Below are 22,249 nucleotides of genomic sequence, written 5' to 3'. Positions count from 1 at the left end.
ATAATATGCCCTTCCCCATTTAAAACTTTTCCTGTCCTCGCTGATTCTATCCTTTTTCATGATAATGCTAAAGGCCAAGGAGCGGTGGTCATTGTCCCACAGATGCTCACCCACTGAGAGATCTGTGACCTGACCCGGTTCGTTACCTAGTACTAGATCTAGTATGGCATTCCCCCTAGTCGGCCTGTCAACATACTGTGACAGAAATCTGTCCTGGACACACTTAACAAACTCTGCCCCGTCCAAACCCTTGGAACTAATCAGGTGCCAATCAATATTAGGGAAGTTAAAGTCACCCATGATAACAACCCTGTTATTTTTGCACCTTTCCAAAATCTGCCTCCCAATCTGCTCCTCGGTATCTCTGCTGCTACCAGGGGGCCTATAGAATACTCCCAATACAGTAACTGCTCCCTTCCTGTTCCTGACTTCCACCCATACTGACTCAAAAGAGGATCCTGCTACATTACCCACCCTTTCTGTAGCTGTAATAGTATCCCTGACCAGTAATGCCACTCTTCCTCCCCCTTCCCCCCCCCCCACCATCCCTTTTAAAGCACTATTGAGAATCCATTCCTGCCCTGGTGCCAGCCAAGTTTCTGTAATGGCCACTACCTCATAATTCCATGTATGTATCCAAGCTCTCAGTTCATCACCTTTGTTCCTGATGCTTCTTGCATTGAAGTACATGCACTTTAGCCCTTCTACCTTCCTACCTTTACACCCTTCATTCTGCTTCTCTTTCCTCAAAGCCTCTTGATATGTTAGATCTGGCTTTACTCCATGCACTTCTTTCACTGCTCTATCACTCCGGGTCCCATCCCCCTTGCAAATTAGATTAAACCCTCCTGAACCATGCTAGCAAACCTATCTGCAAGGATATTGCTCCCCCTCGAGTTCAGGTGCAACCCATCCAATCTGTACAGGTCCCACCTTCCCCAGAAGAGATCCCAATGATCCAAAAATCTAAAACCCTACCCCCTGCACCAACTCTTCAGCCCTGCATTCAACTGCCATCTCCTCTAATTATCACGTAGTCATCACTATCACGTAGCACTGGCAGCAATCCTGAGAACGCCACCCTTGAGGTCCTGTTCTTCAGCCTTCTGCCTCGTTCCTGAAACTCACACTTCAGGACCTCATCCCTCTTCCTGCCTATGTCGTTGGTGCCAACATGTATCATGACTTCTGGCTGCTTTCCCTCTCGTACCAGGATGTCGTGCACCCAGTCAGAGACATCCCGGACCCTGGCACCCAGGAGGCAACAGACCATGCGGGTGTCCTTCTCACATCCACAAAATCTCCTGTCTGCTCCCCTGACTACAAAGTCTCCAATGACGACAGCTCTCCTCTTCTCCGTCCCACCCTTCTTACCACAGGGTCAGACTCAGTGCCAGAGGCCCTGCCACTGTGGTTCACACCTGGTTGGTTGTCCCTGCCAACAGTATCCAGGACAGTAAACTTATTATTCAGGGGAATGGCTACAGGGGTGCTCTGCATTACCTGTCTACTCACCTTCGCTTTCCCCCCTCTGACTGTCACCCAACGACCTGCTTCTGGCAGCCTAGGTATGACTACCTCCCTGTAGCTCTCATCTATGACTGCCTCATTCTCCCTTACAAGTCGAAGGTCATCCAGCTGCTGCTCCAGATTCCTAATATGGTCTTCCAGATCGCCCAGCCGCATATATTTCTGGCAGATGTGACTCCGCGGGAGAAGGGAGTTCCCCCACGACTGCCACATCTCATGAGAGGCATATCACCGTCTCAGGAGGCATTGTAAAGACTAACTGGGAACAAGCTCGTCCTTCTCTTCTTCTCGTCGAAGCCTCTCGAGTCAAAGCCTCAAAGTTCCACTCCTTCACTGGCCCACTCACTCACTGGCCGCTTTCCACTTGCCAATCATCTGGCAACAACTCAATGCATAAAAGCATGCAAACATGTTTCTAGAGATTCAGTAGTTGTTCAGATCTAACATCAGAATGGGAAAGAAATGTGATCTAAGTGGTTTTGACTGTGGACTGATTGATGATGCCAGATGGGGTAGTTTGAGTATATCAGAATCTGCTGATCTCCTGGGATTTTCACTCACAACAGTCTCTAGAGCTTACAGAGAACAGGGTGAAAAACAAAAAAAAAACATCCAGTGAGCTGCAGTTCTGTGGGCGAAAACACCTTGTTAATGCAAGAGGTCAGAAGAGAATGGCCAGACTGGTTCAGGCTGACAAGAAGACGACAGTAACTTAAATAACCACGTGTTACAACAGTGGTGTACAGAAGAGCATCTCTGAACGCACAACACGCCAAACCTTGAAGTGAATGGGCTACAGCAGCAGAAGACTATGATGATGTACTCAGTGGCCACTTTATTAGCTAAAGTGGTACCTAATAAAATGGCCACTGAGTGTATTTCTAGCTTCTATAAGGTACTACAAATAGACTAAATTTGTTTTTGTGTTTCATCTACAACAATAACCACTGCTGAAGTAGCAAAGCGGAAAATAAGAAGCAACATATTGTATGCCTAAGCACACATTCTTGAGTCTTTGCCCGTAGCTAGGTTTTCAGGAGCGTAAAGAGAAACATTATCCCAGTCCACTCGTAGGCTCTTAAGTGTTCTATTATTTTAAACCCTCAAGTACAACTTTAAGTAGTGTTAAAAAGTTCATAGTGTTATATTACACAAATACGATATCTGCTTCTTGGTGCAATGGATGTAGATTTTAAAAATAACAGTTGCCCATTCTTCAACCTCACAGCATAATTGAGAACAAATCTGGTCTGTTAAGGCAATTTTACTCTTTTTGGCAGCTAACTTAAACTAAAATAAACTGTTTCAAACAAATTAATAAATATAGAATAAAACTTTGATAAACTGCTCTTCAACAATCCAGGTGATTCACCATTTGGTATACTGTGATATTTATTGCGTTCCCTTGAAATTCATGGGGGTTCCAGTTCCTCCGCTTCTTCCGCTCACTAGGGCTCTGGTTTCCTCAGTCTCTTTACGCTCACTAAGCCCCAGTTCATATCCTCTCTTTAAATAGACCAAAGCCCCATTTCCATCGCTCCCTTTAAGGTTCACTGGAAAATTTATTACAACACTGCATAATAACCATTAAAAAGTTAACAAAAATATGTATCATCTAAGATTCTTAAAATCTGCTACCAGATTATCGACTATAACCATGGAACCACCTCTGAAAATGTTAGAAGATTTATTGCACCAAAATACTAATAAAATCAGAGTGAAAAATACTAAACATTTCCATCGAAATTTGCTAGAGCTTGCCTTGAGATCATTTCCCATTTAAATATAAAAGAAACTTTCAACTATATTGATCACATTATAGAACCTGAGCAAACATTTAGATTGCATTAAGGAACACCAACCATACAGTAAAAGTTTTAAAGAAAATGGAGTTGAAAAATATTAGTCTGAGGTCCAGAGTATGTGAACCTGCGTCAGCAAAGCCATGTGGGAATAATCATATGCTGCCCTAAGCAAACAAATATTACCCTAACTCCTTGCAACAACTGCGTATATTTAGATCCTGGTAGCTTTTAAAAGTCTGTTTACTTAATCTATAACTTGTGTTCGTAGCACCAACAATTTACAACTAATGCACAATAGTTACAAAAGCAACTTGTAATGCAACTATTGTTGGTAATGACATGCTGGCTTTAATGGTACAGTTCATGCTGTTCCTTGAAGTCACAATTGCTGATGTTGCCATTTCTCAAGAGATTAGTTACCAATGTCATCTGCCAAGTTTTCTTTCTGGTTTGCTGTGCCAGGACTCTGGACAGCTGGCTAAATCCTTCGCTGTCTGCCAGAAACAATGCATTAGTTAATATAGATTTTCCCCATGCAGCAACACTCCCAACATGGCCTATTGTACTGATACTCACCTTCCCCAGATTTTCTTGCTCCAGGATATTTCGATTATATTGCTCCCTGAAAGATGCAAAGTAATTACTAAGTTAAATACATATTTTGCTTTAGAATTTATTACTTGACTTGTACGGTAAACAATTTGTTGAAACACTACAATATTGTATCAGTACTTTGTTGAGAAATTGAATGTTCCTGTCAGGCAATTAACATCAGTCATATTGCAAGGCTATTTTCTAAGCTCTTACAACAATTTCAGTGCTGGTTGACTGCTTTAGAACATCAAAATACAATGAAATTCCGCCAACATATAGATGTATGATGTAAAACACTTCTTCCTTTTAGAAATGGTGGAAAGCAGTGTAATTGTTGTGGATGCCACAATATTTCTGTGGGAAATAATACTTTAAAGAAAATAACTGTAATAATGTGTATTTTTAAATGAAACAGAGATTTGTTATTCAGTGCTATTACAGTATCACAAGTAGAAATCTTATATAAAAGGGATAAGTCTTCGTTATCCTTTTACTGTCTTAATATTGTTCCTGATCTACAGGAACATCAAAGGCAGAGCAACAAATCTGGAAGTAAGCAAAATAAATATACAGTGGAAATAAGGGCAAAGAGGAAACGGGATCAAAGTCCTTTAAAATTTTAAAACAGTAAAATTAAAAGATACTCATATGCTCATAGTATTTTCCAGACAGTGGATGAATTAATGACACAAATAAAAGGATATGGCTATGATGAAATTGCCATCATAGAAACATGGCCCTAGGTGCCCAAAGCTGAGAGTTGAATCTTCAAGCAATACACACAAAATGCTGGATGAATATTCAAAATTTATGAAGACAAAATGGAAAAGGAGGTGGGGTTGAACTGTTAGTAATGAGATTTACACTGGTGAAAAGTAATCTTGGCTGAGCATATCATGATGTAATCTTGGAATCAGTTTAGGTTTAGGAAACAGCAAAGGCTGACAACATTGTTGGCATTATTTATAAGCCATCAAATAGTAGCTGCAATATTGAGTACAGCAAAAGGAAAAAAACAGGAAAAAGAAGCATGTACCGAGAGTAAGAGGATAAACATAGAGAACTTTTAATCAGTATAGACCAGTAACTTGCAGTGCTCAAATTGCACTCCCAAGAACAAGAGTGGTTGTGGAAACAACTCTATAAATATTACAGTATTATGGACAGAGCTGCATAACTGACAACACTGATGCGTCAGTGAACTCCTGCCCTCTCTGCGGCTGCCCTAGACACCTGGTATGGATGTAGCAAAGAGTTGCCCCATGGCTCAGTATGGTGAGGGTGCCTGTGACAGCAGTTGTTATGGTGATAGGTGGGTAGGGCCTGCCCCCATGCCATTGTTGGGCACTGACAGAAACTGCTCCTTGAGTTAATGTTTGTAAAAACGAAATGACTGGAGAATCTAAATCCGAATCCCTTACAGACGAGGCAGATGAATTTACAATGGAGAATGAGGAAATGGTAGAAGAACTAAATAATTACGTTATGCTTGTCTTTTTGTGAAATGAGACAACAAGCATACTAGAAATACCAGAGGACCAAAGATTTAGGGAGAGTGTACAAATAAAGGAACTAAGTATGGTTAAAAAAGTGCTAGAAAAAAATGAAGAAATTTAAAAATGAGGGGTAATTTCCAAGGACTTAATAGTCTACCGCCAGAGTTTGAAAGGCAGTTATAACACACTGGTTATCAAATTACAAAACATCACAGATTTTAGGATTACCTTTGTGGATCAGTGGGTAGTAAATATCCTACTACTTAAGATGGACAAATGAAATTGTGGAGCAGACTCAATGGGTCAAATGGCTGATTTTTGCTCCTATATCTTACAGTCTTACATTCTCGAATCAAATCAACAATTTGACTGGATGGAGGGAGCAAAGGTAAATATTGATTTTCCCTTTTTGCTGATAAATCAAAAGTAGGCAGTATTGTGAATAAGGAAGAGGAAGTAAAGAAGGTTCAAAGGAACATGGACAAGTTGAATAAGCGGCCAAGAACATTATCCATTTTTTGGTGCATTAAAAGAGAAAACCAGAATGATTTATAAATGGTAAGAACTAGGAAATGCTGATGTTTAAATGGACCTAGGTGTCTATGGATTATTGAAAGACAGTATACAGGCATGGTAAATGGTATTTTGGCCTCATTTGAATCCAGGAGAAAAGGTACTTTATCTGGCCTTGCTGAGATGGTACCTGCAGAATTGTACACAGTTTTTTATCTCCTTACTGAAGAATATTCTTGTCATTAAGAGAATGCAAAGATTAACCAGACTGGTTCCATTGTGGTAGGATTGCTGTAAAAGAAGAGGTTCAAGGGACAGTATTCTCTGCAGTCATATGAATATACAGATTGTTTGAAATATTCAGAATTGTTATAGAGTTTGACAGAGTAGATGTAGGGTGAATGTCTCCCCTTGGCCAAGGAGATTAGCAACAGAGTCACAATTTCAGAAGATTGAGTAACCTATTTAAGACTAAGATGAGGCAAAATGCTATGGAAGCCTCAGTTAGTGATTTTATTCAAAAAAAGGAGGTTGATAGATTTTCATTATTAAGAGGATCAAGGTACATTCCCTCTTAAGTACAAGAAAACGGTATTAAGGTGACATATCAGCCATGATCTTGACAAAAAGCAGAGCAGGCTGGTAGAACCAAGTTGCCTACTCATTCTCCAATTTATCATGTTGATTACACACACGTCCCATCCTATCTATTCTCATCTGTTCAAAGTCTTGTGGCAGTGCACTTTACCTTTATGGCAACTGATTAACCCCAAAATTTGGGCAAAAATCACAGACTTTATTAATATAAAAATAGCAACACACTATGAGTCAGGTGGCCACTGTGGAAAGAGAAACAGAGCTAACATTTCAGTCTCCAATCACTATCACAGGCTTGCTGTCATCTAACAACCAAACCACTCCTGGATCTCGAGTCACAAGATACATCACACAAAACAGGGTACATAAGATTGGAAATGGTTTTTTTTTCCACGACACATAAAAACATAATACCAACTACAAATGCTCTAGAGAGTTAGTCAACATTAAGATCTCATTCTCATGACAAGTGCCTTGACTACTTTTCCATTATAAAAAATAACTCTTCTCTGCCTGAACACATCGTTCATTTGTTATGTGCCCTCTCGCCTGACACATAGGTCCAAAAAGTTACTAGGGTGCATTAAAAATGAAATCAGTGACTGGAATAAGGGCAGGTGTCAGTAGTAATCCTTTTCCCCCCTGTTTTGATGAATAGTCTTCAACCTGAAACCTAACATTGCTTTGTTTTTCTTTCACAGATGCTATTTAATCTGCTGGCATTTTTGCAGCTTTTTCTGGTTTATTTCATATTTCCAGCTCCTGTTGTTCTTTCTTATTTTTATTTGTAATTAATCAGTTGATGGCTGTCCACAAGCACCCAAATGGTAGAAGAGCAGAAAAGCTTTTCATTGAGAAAACTGACAAGTTAAGTACAGCAAACAATAAAGAATTTTAAGGAATTCAAACATGATATACAAGATATAGTATATTAAAATATATTAAAAGATATAATATATATAAAGAACAAAAGATATAATGAAACAGAACAGAGATGCAACATGCTCCATTAATGATGACTCACAGGCAAAATATACAGCAAGGCAACGTATTTCCCAGACTAAAAGGAAACTGTTGCTCAAGTTATTAAATAGATATCCACAAAAATATACATACACATAAAAACACAAGTATTTAAACTTGCAGTTACCTTTTAGCTTTCCTTCTTTCTTGTGGATCTGCAGATACATATAGTTTCATTTCATCAGCAGCACGCTGTAGCTGTCTTTCAGTAATCTGTTCAACAGAAAACAACTTTTATCTCTGCAATGCTTTCCCAAAGCTAATGAAATGAATAGGAAATTACAAGAGTTTTTTATACCCTTCTCAAGCAGTTGGTATAATGGTATCTAGTTTCCTCCTGAGCACATTCTTCTCTGAGTCCTTGGACTTCCTGAAAAAGGTTCTCATTTAAGAATTACTTTATTTGAGAGAAATTTAATCACAAACTACATTTTAAATATTATAAACAATATTACGCATTTTATAGTCGACTATCCTTTTGAATATAGTTCATCATTAAAGTAAAAATATGACCTTTCCTACCAAAAAGTATTTATAATTTACCCAATGAAATCCTACTTACAAACAATAACTATAGAAATATTTTTACCAGCCTTCCTAAAAATTGCCAGTTAACTTTAATCAGCAAATCTTTTAAAAGCTATGTCATTTTTTTTTAAAACAATAATCTCTTTTCGCAAGCAAATCGAGGGAAGATGCTTTCTATTCAAAAGGTTCTAAATCCTCCCAACTAACAAAAAATTATGATTTTGCAGTAACTCCACAGAATTATTAACATTCCCCAAATGGACAGTGGCTCTATTTGGTAGCAATGGATAAGCAGAAACCTTCTCAATATTCCCTAAATGGAAAGCAATTCCATTTGGTTGCGCTGTATATGTTGAACCTGTCTATCATTAATCTGAACAGAACATTTGAATTCCTTTGGTCGCAAAATATACTACCCAAATATCCCGGAAGGCCAAGTGAAGCTGGCAACAACAGTTCTTTTTCAGCAATAAAATGACGATGAACTGTCATAAACAAGGATAATTTTGCAACATGATCTTATCCTCAGGGCCTCTTGATGCACTAGGTCTTCCCTAGTCTTTGAATTCTCAAGTGTTCAGATCAAAGACATGAGAGTAGGGCAGGCTACAATGACTAACAAAAAAATCTTAGAAAATACGCTAAGTTCTTGAAATCTTAGTTACATAATGCCCTGGGCATAATCCTAGATGAGCGCATTATTCACATGCCCAGAAGACAAAGACATTCTGGTCTTCTGTATTAAGTGATGTTCTGCGAGCGAGAAACAGAGAACATCGGTGGACGTTTTCCACAAGTGGTGCAAACAATTGAATAATATTAACGAAAATGATTGACCTTAGTGAAATCTTTGCCAATCAACTGCATTTAAATTTCCCCTCCTGGGCAAGGGGGAAAATGATGAAATGATGCGGTACCTTTAATGATATTTTCCAGAAATTCTAGGACAAAAATGGGTCACTGAAATTTTAAAAAATTATTAGAAATAGTTTGATATTTCACATTGGAGAATGCCATCAGAAGGCAAGAACTAATAACAGATAGTAGTTCTAAAGCCTGATGTTGTTTCAGTAAACCAGATTCCAGTTTGGGGAAACTCAGCCTGATCAATACAAAAAGACTCAACAGTAGAATTACCAGAATTAGCTATCCTTGCACTGACTATATTAGAAACAAACACAGCTTCAAAAGAAAATGAATTTAGAACTACAACAAGATACCTCTTCACACTCTTTTCAAGATATCCTAAAAATGCTTTACACTCAAAGAGGTGCACAGCAAACTTCCATTAGCAGCGGCGAGATAAGGACCAGATAATGTATCTTACAAATAGTGAGCGAATGATCTACATTGGCAGAAGCATTCTTGCCAGAACACTGTGGTGACCCTGTTGTGCTTCTTTAAAATAGAGCTTTGGGATTTTTAAAGCAAAGGAAGCTGTTGACTAAAGTGTTACCCTAGATTTTTGTGCACAAGTCACAGGAGTGAAACTTTAACCCATAATTGTCGAATTAAACAAAAAGAAACTAAAACGTTCTATGTAGAGAGATTGTAAGGATGTACTAAAACTACACAATTCTTAATCAGTTCTATCAATATTTACAAGCCCTTGAAAATTAACACTAAGTCATACACAGGTTCAATTACTGCTTGCACTGAGTTAGCAAAATTCAGCCAGACTTCTGGGGCGAATCCTTTCCTTCAGTCTAGGTTGCATTTTTACAAAATGTTCTGCATTGCACATAAGTGCTTTAAAAAATCCCCCTAAATTATCAAGTAGTGTAAAAAGTCTAACATGGGCATAGGAGTTATTGCATGTGTGGATTAAATTATGACCTTTATTTACCTGTTCAAGCTTAGATCGGTTGCTTTCCAAGCCTGCTGCACAGCTGTCATAGAGTGCTTTTTTTTCTTCATACTCTTGAGTTAGTTCCTAATGTGAAAGGGCAAACTGTCATGTAAATGAAACTGTGAACTAGCAGCATGCGACACTCAAACAATGTATGTCCTTGTCAATCACAAATCAAGACCTTGCATTCTGAAATAAATTTACACATCCAAGTTCATGTGTAAACCAAACAGGTGGCTTCACATCCTTGTATGTGGAGTGAAATATTGTTACTTGCAGGAGTCATCCTGGTGTTTAGCATGGAATCAGTTTGGTCAAGGCTAATTATTCTCCAAATAACACTTTCCTGTACTTTAGTAGCTACTCTGTGAGTGATGCAAAGATGGCAAGTTGTCTGCCGACTGATACAATGGAAGCTACTGCACTTACTGTTTTGACTAAGTTAGTACAGTAACTTGGCAACCAGCCAACAGAAGGGCAAGAAGCAACATATTTCGACAGTACCCTCATTGTTGCTTAAAGTCCACCACTCACCTGGCATTTCTGTCGCAATGGTCGTAGCTCTTTGATGACTGGGGCCAAGGCAGATTTTTTTTCAGCAATAAGATTATTAAGTTTCTTTATCTGGAGAAAGATTGGCACAAAAAACAAACAAGATCTATGCATTAACAGTTATAGCACTTTTCCAATTACTTTCTTTTTTGCTATAAGCTGGCAAAATTGCCATTTACATACTTAGATTTTCACCAATAATATGCGTTTTATGCACAGCTTTTTGTTTATCTTTTATGAATCTTATATTGCAGAAATATATTTTATAGAGAATCTAAAAAGTGGGAGTGGGGGTGGGAGAGAAGAACAGCAATGTGGCAAACAGTTGTAAATGTTGACCAAGTACAAATGAATACATGCCCATTTGACTGACCTTCTTGAGGAAGGATTATGTAATGAAATTCATAAAAAGGAAAGATTTATTTAGATGGTATCTTTCTCTTGCACTTAAATCACCAGACTGAATCCCATACCAATTATCTGAAAATCTCGTTTCTGTTAATCTGAGGTCTTCACTGAAATTAACTTGAGCCAACACAAAGAATCACAAGAAAATGGTAAAAGAAACAGAAGGTTAAAAAATGTAGAAGCAAACCCAGAAATAATAACAAGTACACAGACACACAAGATAAAAATTGACATCACAAATATGACGTAGGACAAAAAAATGTACTTTTACCTGCAGCAGGAACACATTCTGATGGTAATAACAATGCTTAATGTTACTTCTGGACAAAATTGGCAGCAACTTCAGGCATTCACACTCACGGATGGAAATTCAGAAGCTGTTGATGTAAATATTCCTCTTCCCAATACAGAATAGTTATACCGTAAAGGTGTGATCTCAAACTATCTGTCTATTGTTCTGATTTGAAAAACTTAAGCCATGTTCGACCAGGTAGAATGGGTATCGTTATATGTCAACCGCCGTTAGTTGACTGAAAGGATCAGTGGTCAATTATGGAGGCAAACAGGACATTGGCATTTATTTCATGAAAATTTGAGTCGAAGGGTAGTGATGGTTAGGTCTGGTTAAATAGGATCCTCATGAACCGTTGTTGGGTTGCATTGATTGTTGAGAAAAATGACACATTTTGTTGTACATTTCGACGTACATGTGATAAAAAATGAATCCAAATATGGAGAATTATTTACAGGTCTCCATCACTAAAGATGAATATACCTGTGATAAAGGGAATGCAGTTAAGGTTTGCCAGATTGATCCCTGGAATGACAATTTCTCCAAGGAGAGGTTAAGCAGATTGGGTTAATAATCATGGGAGTTTAGGAGACTGAGAAGTTATCTCTCTGAAATGTACAAAATTCTTATGAGGCCTAACAAGATAGAATCAGTGTTGATGTTTCCCTTGACTGATGTCTCTGGGCGCCAAGTAAGGATCATCTGTTTCTTCATCCAGAGAATGGTGAATTTTCAGAGTTCTTTATTCAGTAGGGCTGTGGAAGCTCAATCATGAGATTTTTAGATTTTAAGGGAATCAAGGGAAATAGGATTAATGCACGCAATTTATGCTAAAATAAATATCGAATGAATAAGCAGGCACGAGGGGTCAAATGTCCTCCTCATTCTTTTTCTTATGTAAATTTATGGTGAACAAGCAGCTTCTTTTTTCAGTGAGTGAAAAAGTTGGGGGCCATTATTTTATAAAATGTTGCAGAATATCACGAGCCTCGTGTGTAATACCACGTATAGTCATGGAACACAGGCTAAGCACATTAATGCAAACATGGAGTTTAATCTGCTGCCACTGCCTGAAAGCAAGCTGCCTAACTATCTTTTCTAGGTTACACAAGGCCCCAAGCAACATGCACAGATAAGAAAAGGATTTTTAAAAGGTCTCATCTTAACTTAAATGGAAACATTTTAAGGAATTACACATTAATACGCACATATTTCTAACAGTTTAGTACAACACTAAAAAGATATATACAGTTGCAATTTCCAAGTCATTTATGTAATGCCAATGATTTGAATTAACATACAAAAACCTATCTCCCAGCCTCCCAGAATCAATTAATGTGCTCTACTTGGCATCAACATTATTTTGGGTACAAATCTGATAAATTTGAAATTAATTATCTTTCTATTTAACTCTAACAACAGCAGAAAAATATGCACAATTTTTAAATAAGTAACATTAGTTGACTATCTTTTTTCTTGAAGATACCAGAAAGATATGAAAAAAAATCTTACACTCTGTTTAAGGTGTTAACACAAAAAATATACTGATAGTTACTGTGTCATTACTCATTCACTGTAATTTCCTTTCATTAAAATTTCAATGAGCTTAGATGTTCTTTTTCCAAAAATAATTACATATAAATACTATGATCAAATTATTGAAAAATGAACAAAGGAACTTAATGAGCATTTGGGCGAGATAGCCTGGTGACTGAAAAATCTCTCTCAGTAATAAAAGGCACCTTTCAGAAATTGTGGGAAAAGAAATTAAGCAGCAATGAAAAATAAACTTTTGCAATATTCTCTAATTGTTTAATGCTCCAGACATCATAACTCTGGAGGACCATGATTGACAGAAAAGCTTAAATCACTTGCCCCTTTCTGAATTCAATGACTGCTAAGACTAATAAGAAATTACTATTACATGCTTTCACACATATATTGCTTTGATGAAAGATTGTTTAAACTTGTTCAATTCTTTCACAGGTTCTAAACACATCAATCTTACCTTTGTTTTTCAGACTAAAGTTAACTAAGTAGAGTTTTTGCTCCCAGCATAAAAATCAAGGCTTCTCAAAGTCCGAAGCGTCGCCTCCGTTGTGAGAGGTGGAAACGGGTGAGGCTGGCCAACATGGCTCTGGTGAAGCTGTATAAGCTCATCCCAGGTACAGTGGGTACAATGGATTACAGAAACTTTGATGGACTCCAACCATACCATTGACTTTGGATGATGGAGATGGGAGGTCAATGGCCTATGCTCCACTGGGAGCTAGGGGCCCAAGAAAAAAAAAGAATAAAAACTAAGACCTCTTTTAACAGGTCATATTATCTACTTGAGATCATGAATGAGCACTCTGAAGTCCACTTTCCCCCCCTCAATGAATTCCATTCAATGTTCATTTAATTAAAAATAAAATATTTACGCAAGAGATAATATATGTACACATTTTTACATAACATAAAAGTACTGATTTTAAAGGCAACTCCAGAATACAAACTATGTGCAATAAATATTATATTTTTACAACATGTTTCACCCAAGTTACTTTTGATCATTTATTGTTTACTTCTGAAATGTTTGAGTTGATGTTTAACACTTCCTGAGAATCACTAGTTGCTGTCATCATCAGTCTCAATAAAAGACTAGTTAAATTCAAAGATGTTCTGTCTGTGGTAGACTAAACTCCCTAGCACTTCTCATTCTCATGAAACAACATTAAAAATAGGTGCTGGGATCACTGCAAAAGAACTAAGAGTGCATAGAAACCGATAAATATTATATACTCCCCCTTTAAATATGTGCATGGGATATTTTATGCAAGTATCTATAGCTCTGAGAAGTGCAAAATACTGAACATGTAATTGCTACAGAATTTAGTATAGGTCAAGTTCAGAATTAACTCCAGACAAAAGTAAAATAATCAACAGAATGGATTTTTTGATCAACACTAAAGCAGCAGTGCTTGCTCCTTCAGGGCTGAATGGAGTACACTTCCCCTCATCTGGTACAAGCTCTCATTAAATGGTTTGTGTTGAAGATTTGTCACATTCAGCAGAGTATAGAGGCTGAAATATCACAAGCAATCAAATAAAATTATATTTACGATTTATTTTAAAATCCATGAATTTAAAGTTAGATTTTCAGAACTAAGAGGTATTTCAGCAATAATTATAGATTTTTCTTATTCATAATGCAATTTGACGCAGATTTAACTGGCAATTCTAATTACCCTACTGTTGAGAGTTCAGTTAAACTCTATTCATTAGGGACTTACATTTTATTGGTCTTACACTAAGAGGAGCATAAAAAAGCTCACATCAAATTAATGATTTAGCTTTGAGACCCCCAACATGGTCATGACAAGCAGTAGCAAGGGAACCTCCAGACTTCCGTGTTTAATTGCATGCAGGTGAACATCAGAAGCTGCTGTTAGCGACGGTGGTGAATGCTGGAAGTTATACTCTTGTTCCTTCTACAAACTCTGGGCCAGTTTCATCCGGGGGGGGGGGGGCAGAAGAAAAGCTCTACAATGGATATTTTCAAGCATTACTAAGTGGGAATGTATAAGGTACAGATACTTCAGCCAGTAATTTGTCTTCAGAGAATGTTATTATTAAAGGTTATTTGACTCAAATAACACTGGCAATCTATAATTGTATTAGGTAAGCAGTGGAAAGAAGCATGGTTACCATAATTTAAATTACTACAACTGTTCCCCACAAACTGTGAACCCTTTATACCCAAACACTAAATTAATTTTAGTCTTTTTAAAAAGAAGGATCACCATTTCAGACATTTCATCAAGTGTACGTCCCTTCACTTCATCCAACTCGCTCTTCAGTGCAGATACTCTCTCCAGCTCTTCTTGAGTGTCACTGAAACCTGTAATACCATGCTTCGCTTCAATCGCTTGCTGTAAACACAAACAATTTGACAAAGATTACTATATGGGAATCTCAGCCGGTAAGATAGATCTTAAACAATTATAATGTAAGTCTTATATATTATAGCTAAGGACCATAAAATATAAACCATGAAAGCACTAGTTAAAATACACTTGGAATACATCTGAGGAATAACTTATTTGTGCCTTTTGTGAACAATCAAGCCTTATTATCAATTTTATTTTCTGTCTATGCATCATCTCACACAACTTGGGTCAAAAAACTCACAGGGAAAATAAGTTTCAAAGGATCCACTCTTCTGACATCTGGGTACAAAACAATAATAGTTAAAGGCAAAATGATGCAGGAAATGAAGCTGTAAATTAATATGGCAATTATGCTTTCAACGCCACCCTATATCAAAATTCTCTGCAATTTCTACCAAAAATAAGCCAATCTGATGACAGTCCCATCCCCTGTGCTGATTAAGTCAATTATAATTGCACCTTCTTCAATAATCCGTACTTACATAGCACTTCTAACATTGTAAATCATTCTAATATGTTTTTCAAGGACAATTACCACCAAAATGTAGGAAAACAGACATCTGAATTCCGTTGAAAGACATCAACCTTAAATGTTAATGGTTTCTCTCTTCGCCAGTGCTTTCAAGTTTGCAACATGTATAACTTTTAATTTTAAAGTTTTAGATTAACTAAATTTTACAGGTTATAGTGCTCATTACTGTGAGGATCAGCTGAGTTTAAATGCTTAGGGGAGCTAACATGGGGGATTACCAAGCAAATTCAATTCTACATATTTTGGATTTAAAAAAAAAGTAAAACCCAGCTAAAGAACCAAAGATAACTGTAACAAGGACAAATACTACAGAAGCTTGAACTAAAATTGATGCTATCAAAGAGAACAGAGCAACATTAAAAATGTTGCAAAAGGTACCAGGAAATTTTTTTGAGCAATTAAAAAATTAATTCCTGTGTAATAACACCTGGTTACAAAGAACACAACTGCAAAGGCAAAATAATGGATTCATAAAGTCTCATTTTTGAATATTATTAATTTTTGCCCCAGATGATAATATATGATGAGTAGACATTTGTCTATTTTTTTTAAATCAATAGATATAAATTGAGGGAATAGATATAAAAAGAGGGAACAACATTCACTCATCACTGAGCCATTCTCATAACCCTTGGATTCATTTTCAAGGTCTCTTCACCTCTTGTTCTCGATACTTATCACTTATTCGTTATTATTATTATTATTACTACTTCTTTTGTATTTGCAGAGTTTGTTGTTTTTTGCACATGGTTGTTTGACCATTCTGTTTGGTGTAGTCTTTCATAAATGCTGTTGTATTTCTTGGATATACGTACATACAGTGTATGCCCGCAAGAAAATTAATCTCAGGGTTCTATATGTTGACATATATGTACTTTGAACTTTAAACAGAACATTAACTCCTGTCAATACCTTAAAATTTAAAGAGGGCAAAGAATTACAAATAGGTTTAATGTAAAGAATGTGAATAAAACTTTATATTTAATGATCTGAAAGACAGTCTACATGCTCAAAGATAAAAATCGTAAATTAGGAGCTAATATTAACTTATACTTTTCTCAGTAATCACTGAGCATTACCTAAAGGCACTGGAACTTGTAGGGGGGATGACTGAAATGTTTCATGGTAAGTTGTATCATTTCAGATAAATTATCAGTAATTTCTCAGAATGGTCAGGACCTGAGCATTGGAGTGTACTGAAAGCAAGGTTCTCATATTACCAGTTGTTGCTGCATGGCTTCATGCCGCTGTTTTAGAATTTCTTCCGTCCTTTGCAGGACACCATACTCTGCTCTCAGTTCTGCCAGCTCTTGGCGTTTCTTCTTATATACTGTACTCTTGCTACGAAGTTTGCTGACATAGCGTTTGAACTAAAATTTAATGAGAACCAGTTAATATAGTCAGTGCTGAAAACAAATTGGGAGGCCTGCTGCCTCCAATACAAAAATACTGAAAAAAAGGTATTATTAGTTTCAGAATTGACAATAATCTATGTCTACAGAACAAAAGCGAGACTGCCAGTGCTAAATATGGCAGTCTCATTTTCTTAGACAACATGGAATAGTCTATAAAAAGTCCTAGGCAGGAAGCCAAAAATAGTCATGAAAATGTATCATGTAGAGCTTTCCCCACCCACTAACTTTCCACTACACATTCCATTAATTTTGGAGCTAAGTGTTGAAGCATCTTATTTAAATAATTCATACCAAAGTTTGAACCCTTTCTTCCCCAACCAAAAAAAATTAAAACAAGTTCAGCAGCTAGGCCAAGAATAATTATTATAAGCATAAAAATAATAACACATTCAATACGACGGTGTTGTGATCCATAATTCACATGATCCATAATCCACATAATATCTTAAGCATTTATAGTACAAAGCTAATTTTCATGTTATATAATTATCAAATAGTCTCCAATCTTTGCAATATAATTTGTTCTAGATTTTGCCACTGAAATATTAATTTAAGTAAACTATCTATTTCCACTGAATCAATTAGCCAGATTTCATTTTCATTAAGAAAAGATCTAACAGATACAGTTTACTTATGTTGGATGACTTAAATGTAAATTTATGACTTATAATAATGAAATTGAACAAATATTCATATCATTCACTAATATGGCATAACAAAGCAGTTTAAATGTTCTCAATCAGAAACTGACCAGGTTACTTTTTAAAAATGTATTTGGAGATACAACGTAGAACAGGCCCTTGCAGCCCATCGAGCTACAGCATCCAGCAACCCACCTATTTAACATTTGTTACACTTTATTTCCAAATTGTATTTTATGAAGAAAAAGATCAGCTTTATTTGTTACATATACACTGAAACATATAGTGAAATACATAATTTTGCATGAAATCAAATCAGTGAGAATTGTGCTGGGCAGTTCACAAGTGTCACCTTACTTCCGGCTCCAAAATAGCATGTCCATAACTCGATAACCCTAAGTGTACATCCTTGGAATATAGTAGATTTAAACACCAGGAGAAGCTCGTACAATCACAGGGAGAATGTACAAATTATTTACAGACAATGGTGGAAATTGAACCCCAATCTTACAGCTACTGCTGTAAAATATTGTGTTAACCCTTACGCTACCATGCCACTTTTTGGCACTTTCTTGTAGTTAATGATGTATTAACTCATGTATATTAAATACTAATATTTAATTCCAAATGGAATGGAACTTTTTTCGCACTCTGTATCAGTCCAATACTCTGCAAATACAAGTCTTTGTAGCAGTCGGACAGGTTGTCTGTTACAATGGCACCACTCAACACTGAGCATTCATTCTTACGGAATGACAGATTCCACCAACAGCTCAAATCTCTCTAGAGCTCAATTTACGTTCTCTAGTGCATCATAAATGTATATTGGTTATAATACCAATTTAATTATCAATAGATATTGATTACAATTCAGTTTTTGGGATCATAAGGGATAACTCTACACTATTCTATTCCAGGACATATTTACCACCAAATATCTAGTTGTTACATTCAGACTAAAACTAATAGTCACATTTAATCATTGGTGAAATAATTACGTTGCTGTGGCAAAACACAGCAAGTTATTGATCTTATAGATGAAAGAAAACAACCATAAAAATATGTTAAAATATATCTTTTACCCATTCTTATTAATGATATGCACCCAAATATAAGTAAAGATCCAGAATTTCCATAAGATTGTTCTATTCTAATGGCACATTGGGTTAGTTTTCAATGTGAAAATCCCAAGAAATGACAAATTATGTAAATGAATTCATTGTTCATGCTGTGTAATTACTTCCTTGGTCTTTCAATAATCTTGCCAAAGTCATGCAAAACTAGTCGTAATTCTGGTCTGACACCTCACTACTTCACCCTGGTCAGTGTAGTGATGGATGCAAATTTCCTGATACTATGGCAGTTGTCTCAACAGCCCCTCAGACTGCAAAACAAGGTCATAAAGGAAATAAATTTATGAATATTAAAGTAAAAGAAAATCAATGCACCTTCATTTTCACGCCAGATTTGGTAGCAACAGTATACTTAATAATTTACAGGCTTGGGTAGTCTCATTACCCCTGAAGTAAACCAGGAGTCCTTCAACAGGAGTAGAACACAGCTCTAGAAATACCAGTTCCCTTCTGAGACCTCCCCAACGTGGTCATTCTTCATTTATACACAATGCTAGCCAAGTAATGCAGAGTAGCAAACCATAATTTCTCAAAACAGAATACCAATTCTAGCCATATCCTAGTCACAAATATAGCTACATTGTAGTAGCTGGCAGCAACTATCTTGTCTGAAATCAGATACTTATTGAGGACCAAACACAGGATATGCTAAATTGCTAAATTCTACCTGATTACTCTTTCACAGAATAACAAAAAGCAACAAACTAACAGAAGCTGGAATTGTAAAATAAAAAAGTCTTGACTGCATGGGAGAGAGAGGCAACAGCAGGGAAAGGAAAATAAAAATTTCTCCCCTTACTGAGAAGGTTCCAGGTTCTTAATTTCATGCTGAAAAAATCTGCCAACTACTGTGTGCAGCCTAATGAATCAACTCCTTACTACAGCATAATTGCAATAAGTTAAAACAAAAATCCAGCTGATGCAACAAAGGGAAATTCAAATACTACAGCAAATTTGTTTCAAAGCTGATTCAAGCAATACATTCAACCTTTCAAAACTTTGTGTGAATGCTTTGATTATGTGTCCATGTAAATTCATAAAATATAGTTAAAGTGCCTGCAATTTGCATGATCTGAACCACATTGTAAAATTCTTTGATAAGCATTAAAGAGAAAAAGGAAGCTGTCATCATTTGTAGGGCTGGTACCAGCCACGCATTTGTTTAAGAAAGCTAATCAAAGAGCTACTGAAAAATTTTTAATTTGTAGACTTACTAACAAAGATAAGGAACAAAATTGTTGAAGCTTGCATGTTAATTATACTTTGATCTTCAAAAGATCTATGGAGCCTATTCAAATACTGTGTAAAGAATGCAACATGTGTAACGTATTTGTCATGGGTCATAGCCACCTGTTTTTTGGCAAGCCACAAATGATAATCATAGTTTGGTAACTGGAGCTGCTGCGCTACATACTTAATAGGTTACAAGCATCCACCCACTCAGCCTTCCTCCTCTGTAGGTTTCAGACTACACCATAGGTATGCAGCTCCACCTCATGTCAATTAAAAAGAAAATATTTACAGCTTGAAATGGAACACACATTTACCCTTAGAAATAACACTTGCAAGAAAATGACTTTTATACTTTTGAAAATTGAATAATTCTACTAAGCACAATAATCACAAACATTAGATGCAACTAGTGTAATGGAGACTTTAACAAAAGACCTTAAGGGCTATAAATATACAGCCCATACAATTCTCCACGGCCAACAACAGTATTAGCTTGCAGTGTTTATAGATCAATTTGAAACTGGTTGGAGAATATTGTCAGGGCAATATAAAACTGCTCACACAAGCAAACGCCACTCAGGAGCAGAAGTTTCTTACGGCACTGAGAGAGAGGAGACAATGAACTGTTATAAAGTGGAAAATCTTCACCACAATCCTCTCAATTTCCCAATGTAGCCACAATCCAGATTGAGCAATACCATCTTAATTTGTTTAACAGATAGGGACAGGTTATCCCAAAGCACATAGCAAGATGGAATGTAGCAGCATTGATGTTGATGTATTGTTTTTCAGTATATAGTAAAATAACAAGATATACTTCAAATTTAAATATTAGTCTTGCTCAGGAGCTGGGTAGCAGCCTGGTCCCATTCCCCATCTTCAAAATACATTACTTAAATAGCCTTGTATTTAGCAAAATTATTATACAAAAGTGCCTTTGAAGTAGCTTTTGAAGAACAACTTGAAGCAGAATTTTATAACCTGACTTATAAAACCAGAATTTTATAAAGAACAATTTTATAAAGACGCTAATCCTTCTATGCAGTGTCAGATTACTGTAATTGGAATAGATTTCTGCAAATACATGCTGTTTACATTAACACATTCAGCCTTGACTAGGCCCCAATTCTTTAGAGGAAATGGTAGCAAACATCTTTTTACAAGGCTAGAGGGATAAATTCAAACATTTATAGAGGTCAAAACATTTTTGAATAAACAGTTGAGGTGAATGTAATTCACCAGATTGTAATTAAACAGTCACTGAAAAGTAGTTAATTGTGTTTTCTGAGCAGCATAAATGAGCGAACTAATACTAAACTAAAACTGTAGAAAGGCATAATGTCTGAACCTCCATATTTCATTTCTCATTACTGTTACTGGTTTCACTAAGGGACTCAACCCAGGCAGAAAGCAGCTTGATTCATAATATTGCTTTCTGAACATTTAAAACCACAACATCCAAACTCACCTCAGTAATACCTGTACAAATTTTCCACTTATGTAGATTTTAGTAACTATGAAGTTTATTGAAAGATTTTGTTGTGGGCAGAAGTATGTTATAATATAACATACAACTGAGTCAAGAATTGACATGGCATCTCTTAATTTTTTTTATTAACCCATTAAAGTATCTCATTTTCAATGCTACATATGTATATATCAGTGATTTATATTGACGAGTTGTTTATGCAAATTTGAATTATTGGGTGGTATTCACCATATATATTTTTTTTCTTTTTCCAATATTTTTATTGATTTATTGATTTCTATATAGAAGAATACAGAGTCCAAGAGAATACATATTATAAAACAAAAGAAAAAATATAATAATACCAGATACAATATATTGAATCACATTAATGAACTCCTTACTCTATATTCATATAGATTAGATTAATTCGTATATTAGAATATAAACAATTTTATTAAAAAAATACATTTACACCTACTAACAAAGTCAAAGCTATTTGGGGGAAAAAAGAAAAATAAACTTATCAGATAATAAAATATACTATTAACCAACTTCTGTACTTTCACAAGTCAAAGTTTATGAAAATAATTTAAAAACGGTCCCCACAAATTTTGAAATTTTTTTTTAAACCACCTGATCTGATATATCCAGCATTTTAACATTATTTTGTCAGGCGGCATATTCCACCACCCCTCCAAACCCAAT

General features: G+C 36.2%; 1 protein-coding gene and 1 long non-coding RNA gene across 7 annotated transcripts in view; one reads left to right on the top strand and one right to left on the bottom strand.

The window, feature by feature from the left end:
- Positions 1-13,950, top strand: part of LOC140190874 (uncharacterized) — a 40,492-nt gene extending 26,542 nt beyond the window's left edge. The window contains exons 3-4 of one of the 2 annotated variants that reach the window (XR_011883709.1): positions 5,763-5,813; positions 13,209-13,950. This is a non-coding gene — a long non-coding RNA (uncharacterized lncRNA). The remainder of the gene's footprint in view (positions 1-5,762; positions 5,814-13,208) is intronic. The other variant, XR_011883708.1, reaches the window with a different exon arrangement.
- The window catches only part of ift81 (intraflagellar transport 81 homolog), a 73,848-nt gene that overhangs the window by 12,139 nt on the left and 39,460 nt on the right, over positions 1-22,249 (bottom strand). For 4 of the 5 annotated variants that reach the window (XM_072247772.1, XM_072247769.1, XM_072247771.1 and 1 more), the window contains 7 exons: positions 16,872-17,021; positions 14,973-15,101; positions 10,470-10,559; positions 9,933-10,019; positions 7,857-7,928; positions 7,686-7,771; positions 3,912-3,957 (listed from right to left, as the gene is read on the bottom strand). In XM_072247772.1, the coding sequence (XP_072103873.1) occupies positions 3,912-3,957; positions 7,686-7,771; positions 7,857-7,928; positions 9,933-10,019; positions 10,470-10,559; positions 14,973-15,101; positions 16,872-17,021 (660 nt within the window). Of the gene's footprint in view, positions 1-3,911; positions 3,958-7,685; positions 7,772-7,856; positions 7,929-9,932; positions 10,020-10,469; positions 10,560-13,195; positions 13,457-14,972; positions 15,102-16,871; positions 17,022-22,249 lie in introns of those variants that run through there. The other variant, XM_072247773.1, reaches the window with a different exon arrangement.

Source organism: Mobula birostris, chromosome 31, assembly GCF_030028105.1.
Source record: "Mobula birostris isolate sMobBir1 chromosome 31, sMobBir1.hap1, whole genome shotgun sequence".
Lineage (NCBI taxonomy): Eukaryota > Metazoa > Chordata > Chondrichthyes > Myliobatiformes > Myliobatidae > Mobula > Mobula birostris.
This window is presented reverse-complemented; position numbering and strand designations above follow the sequence as displayed.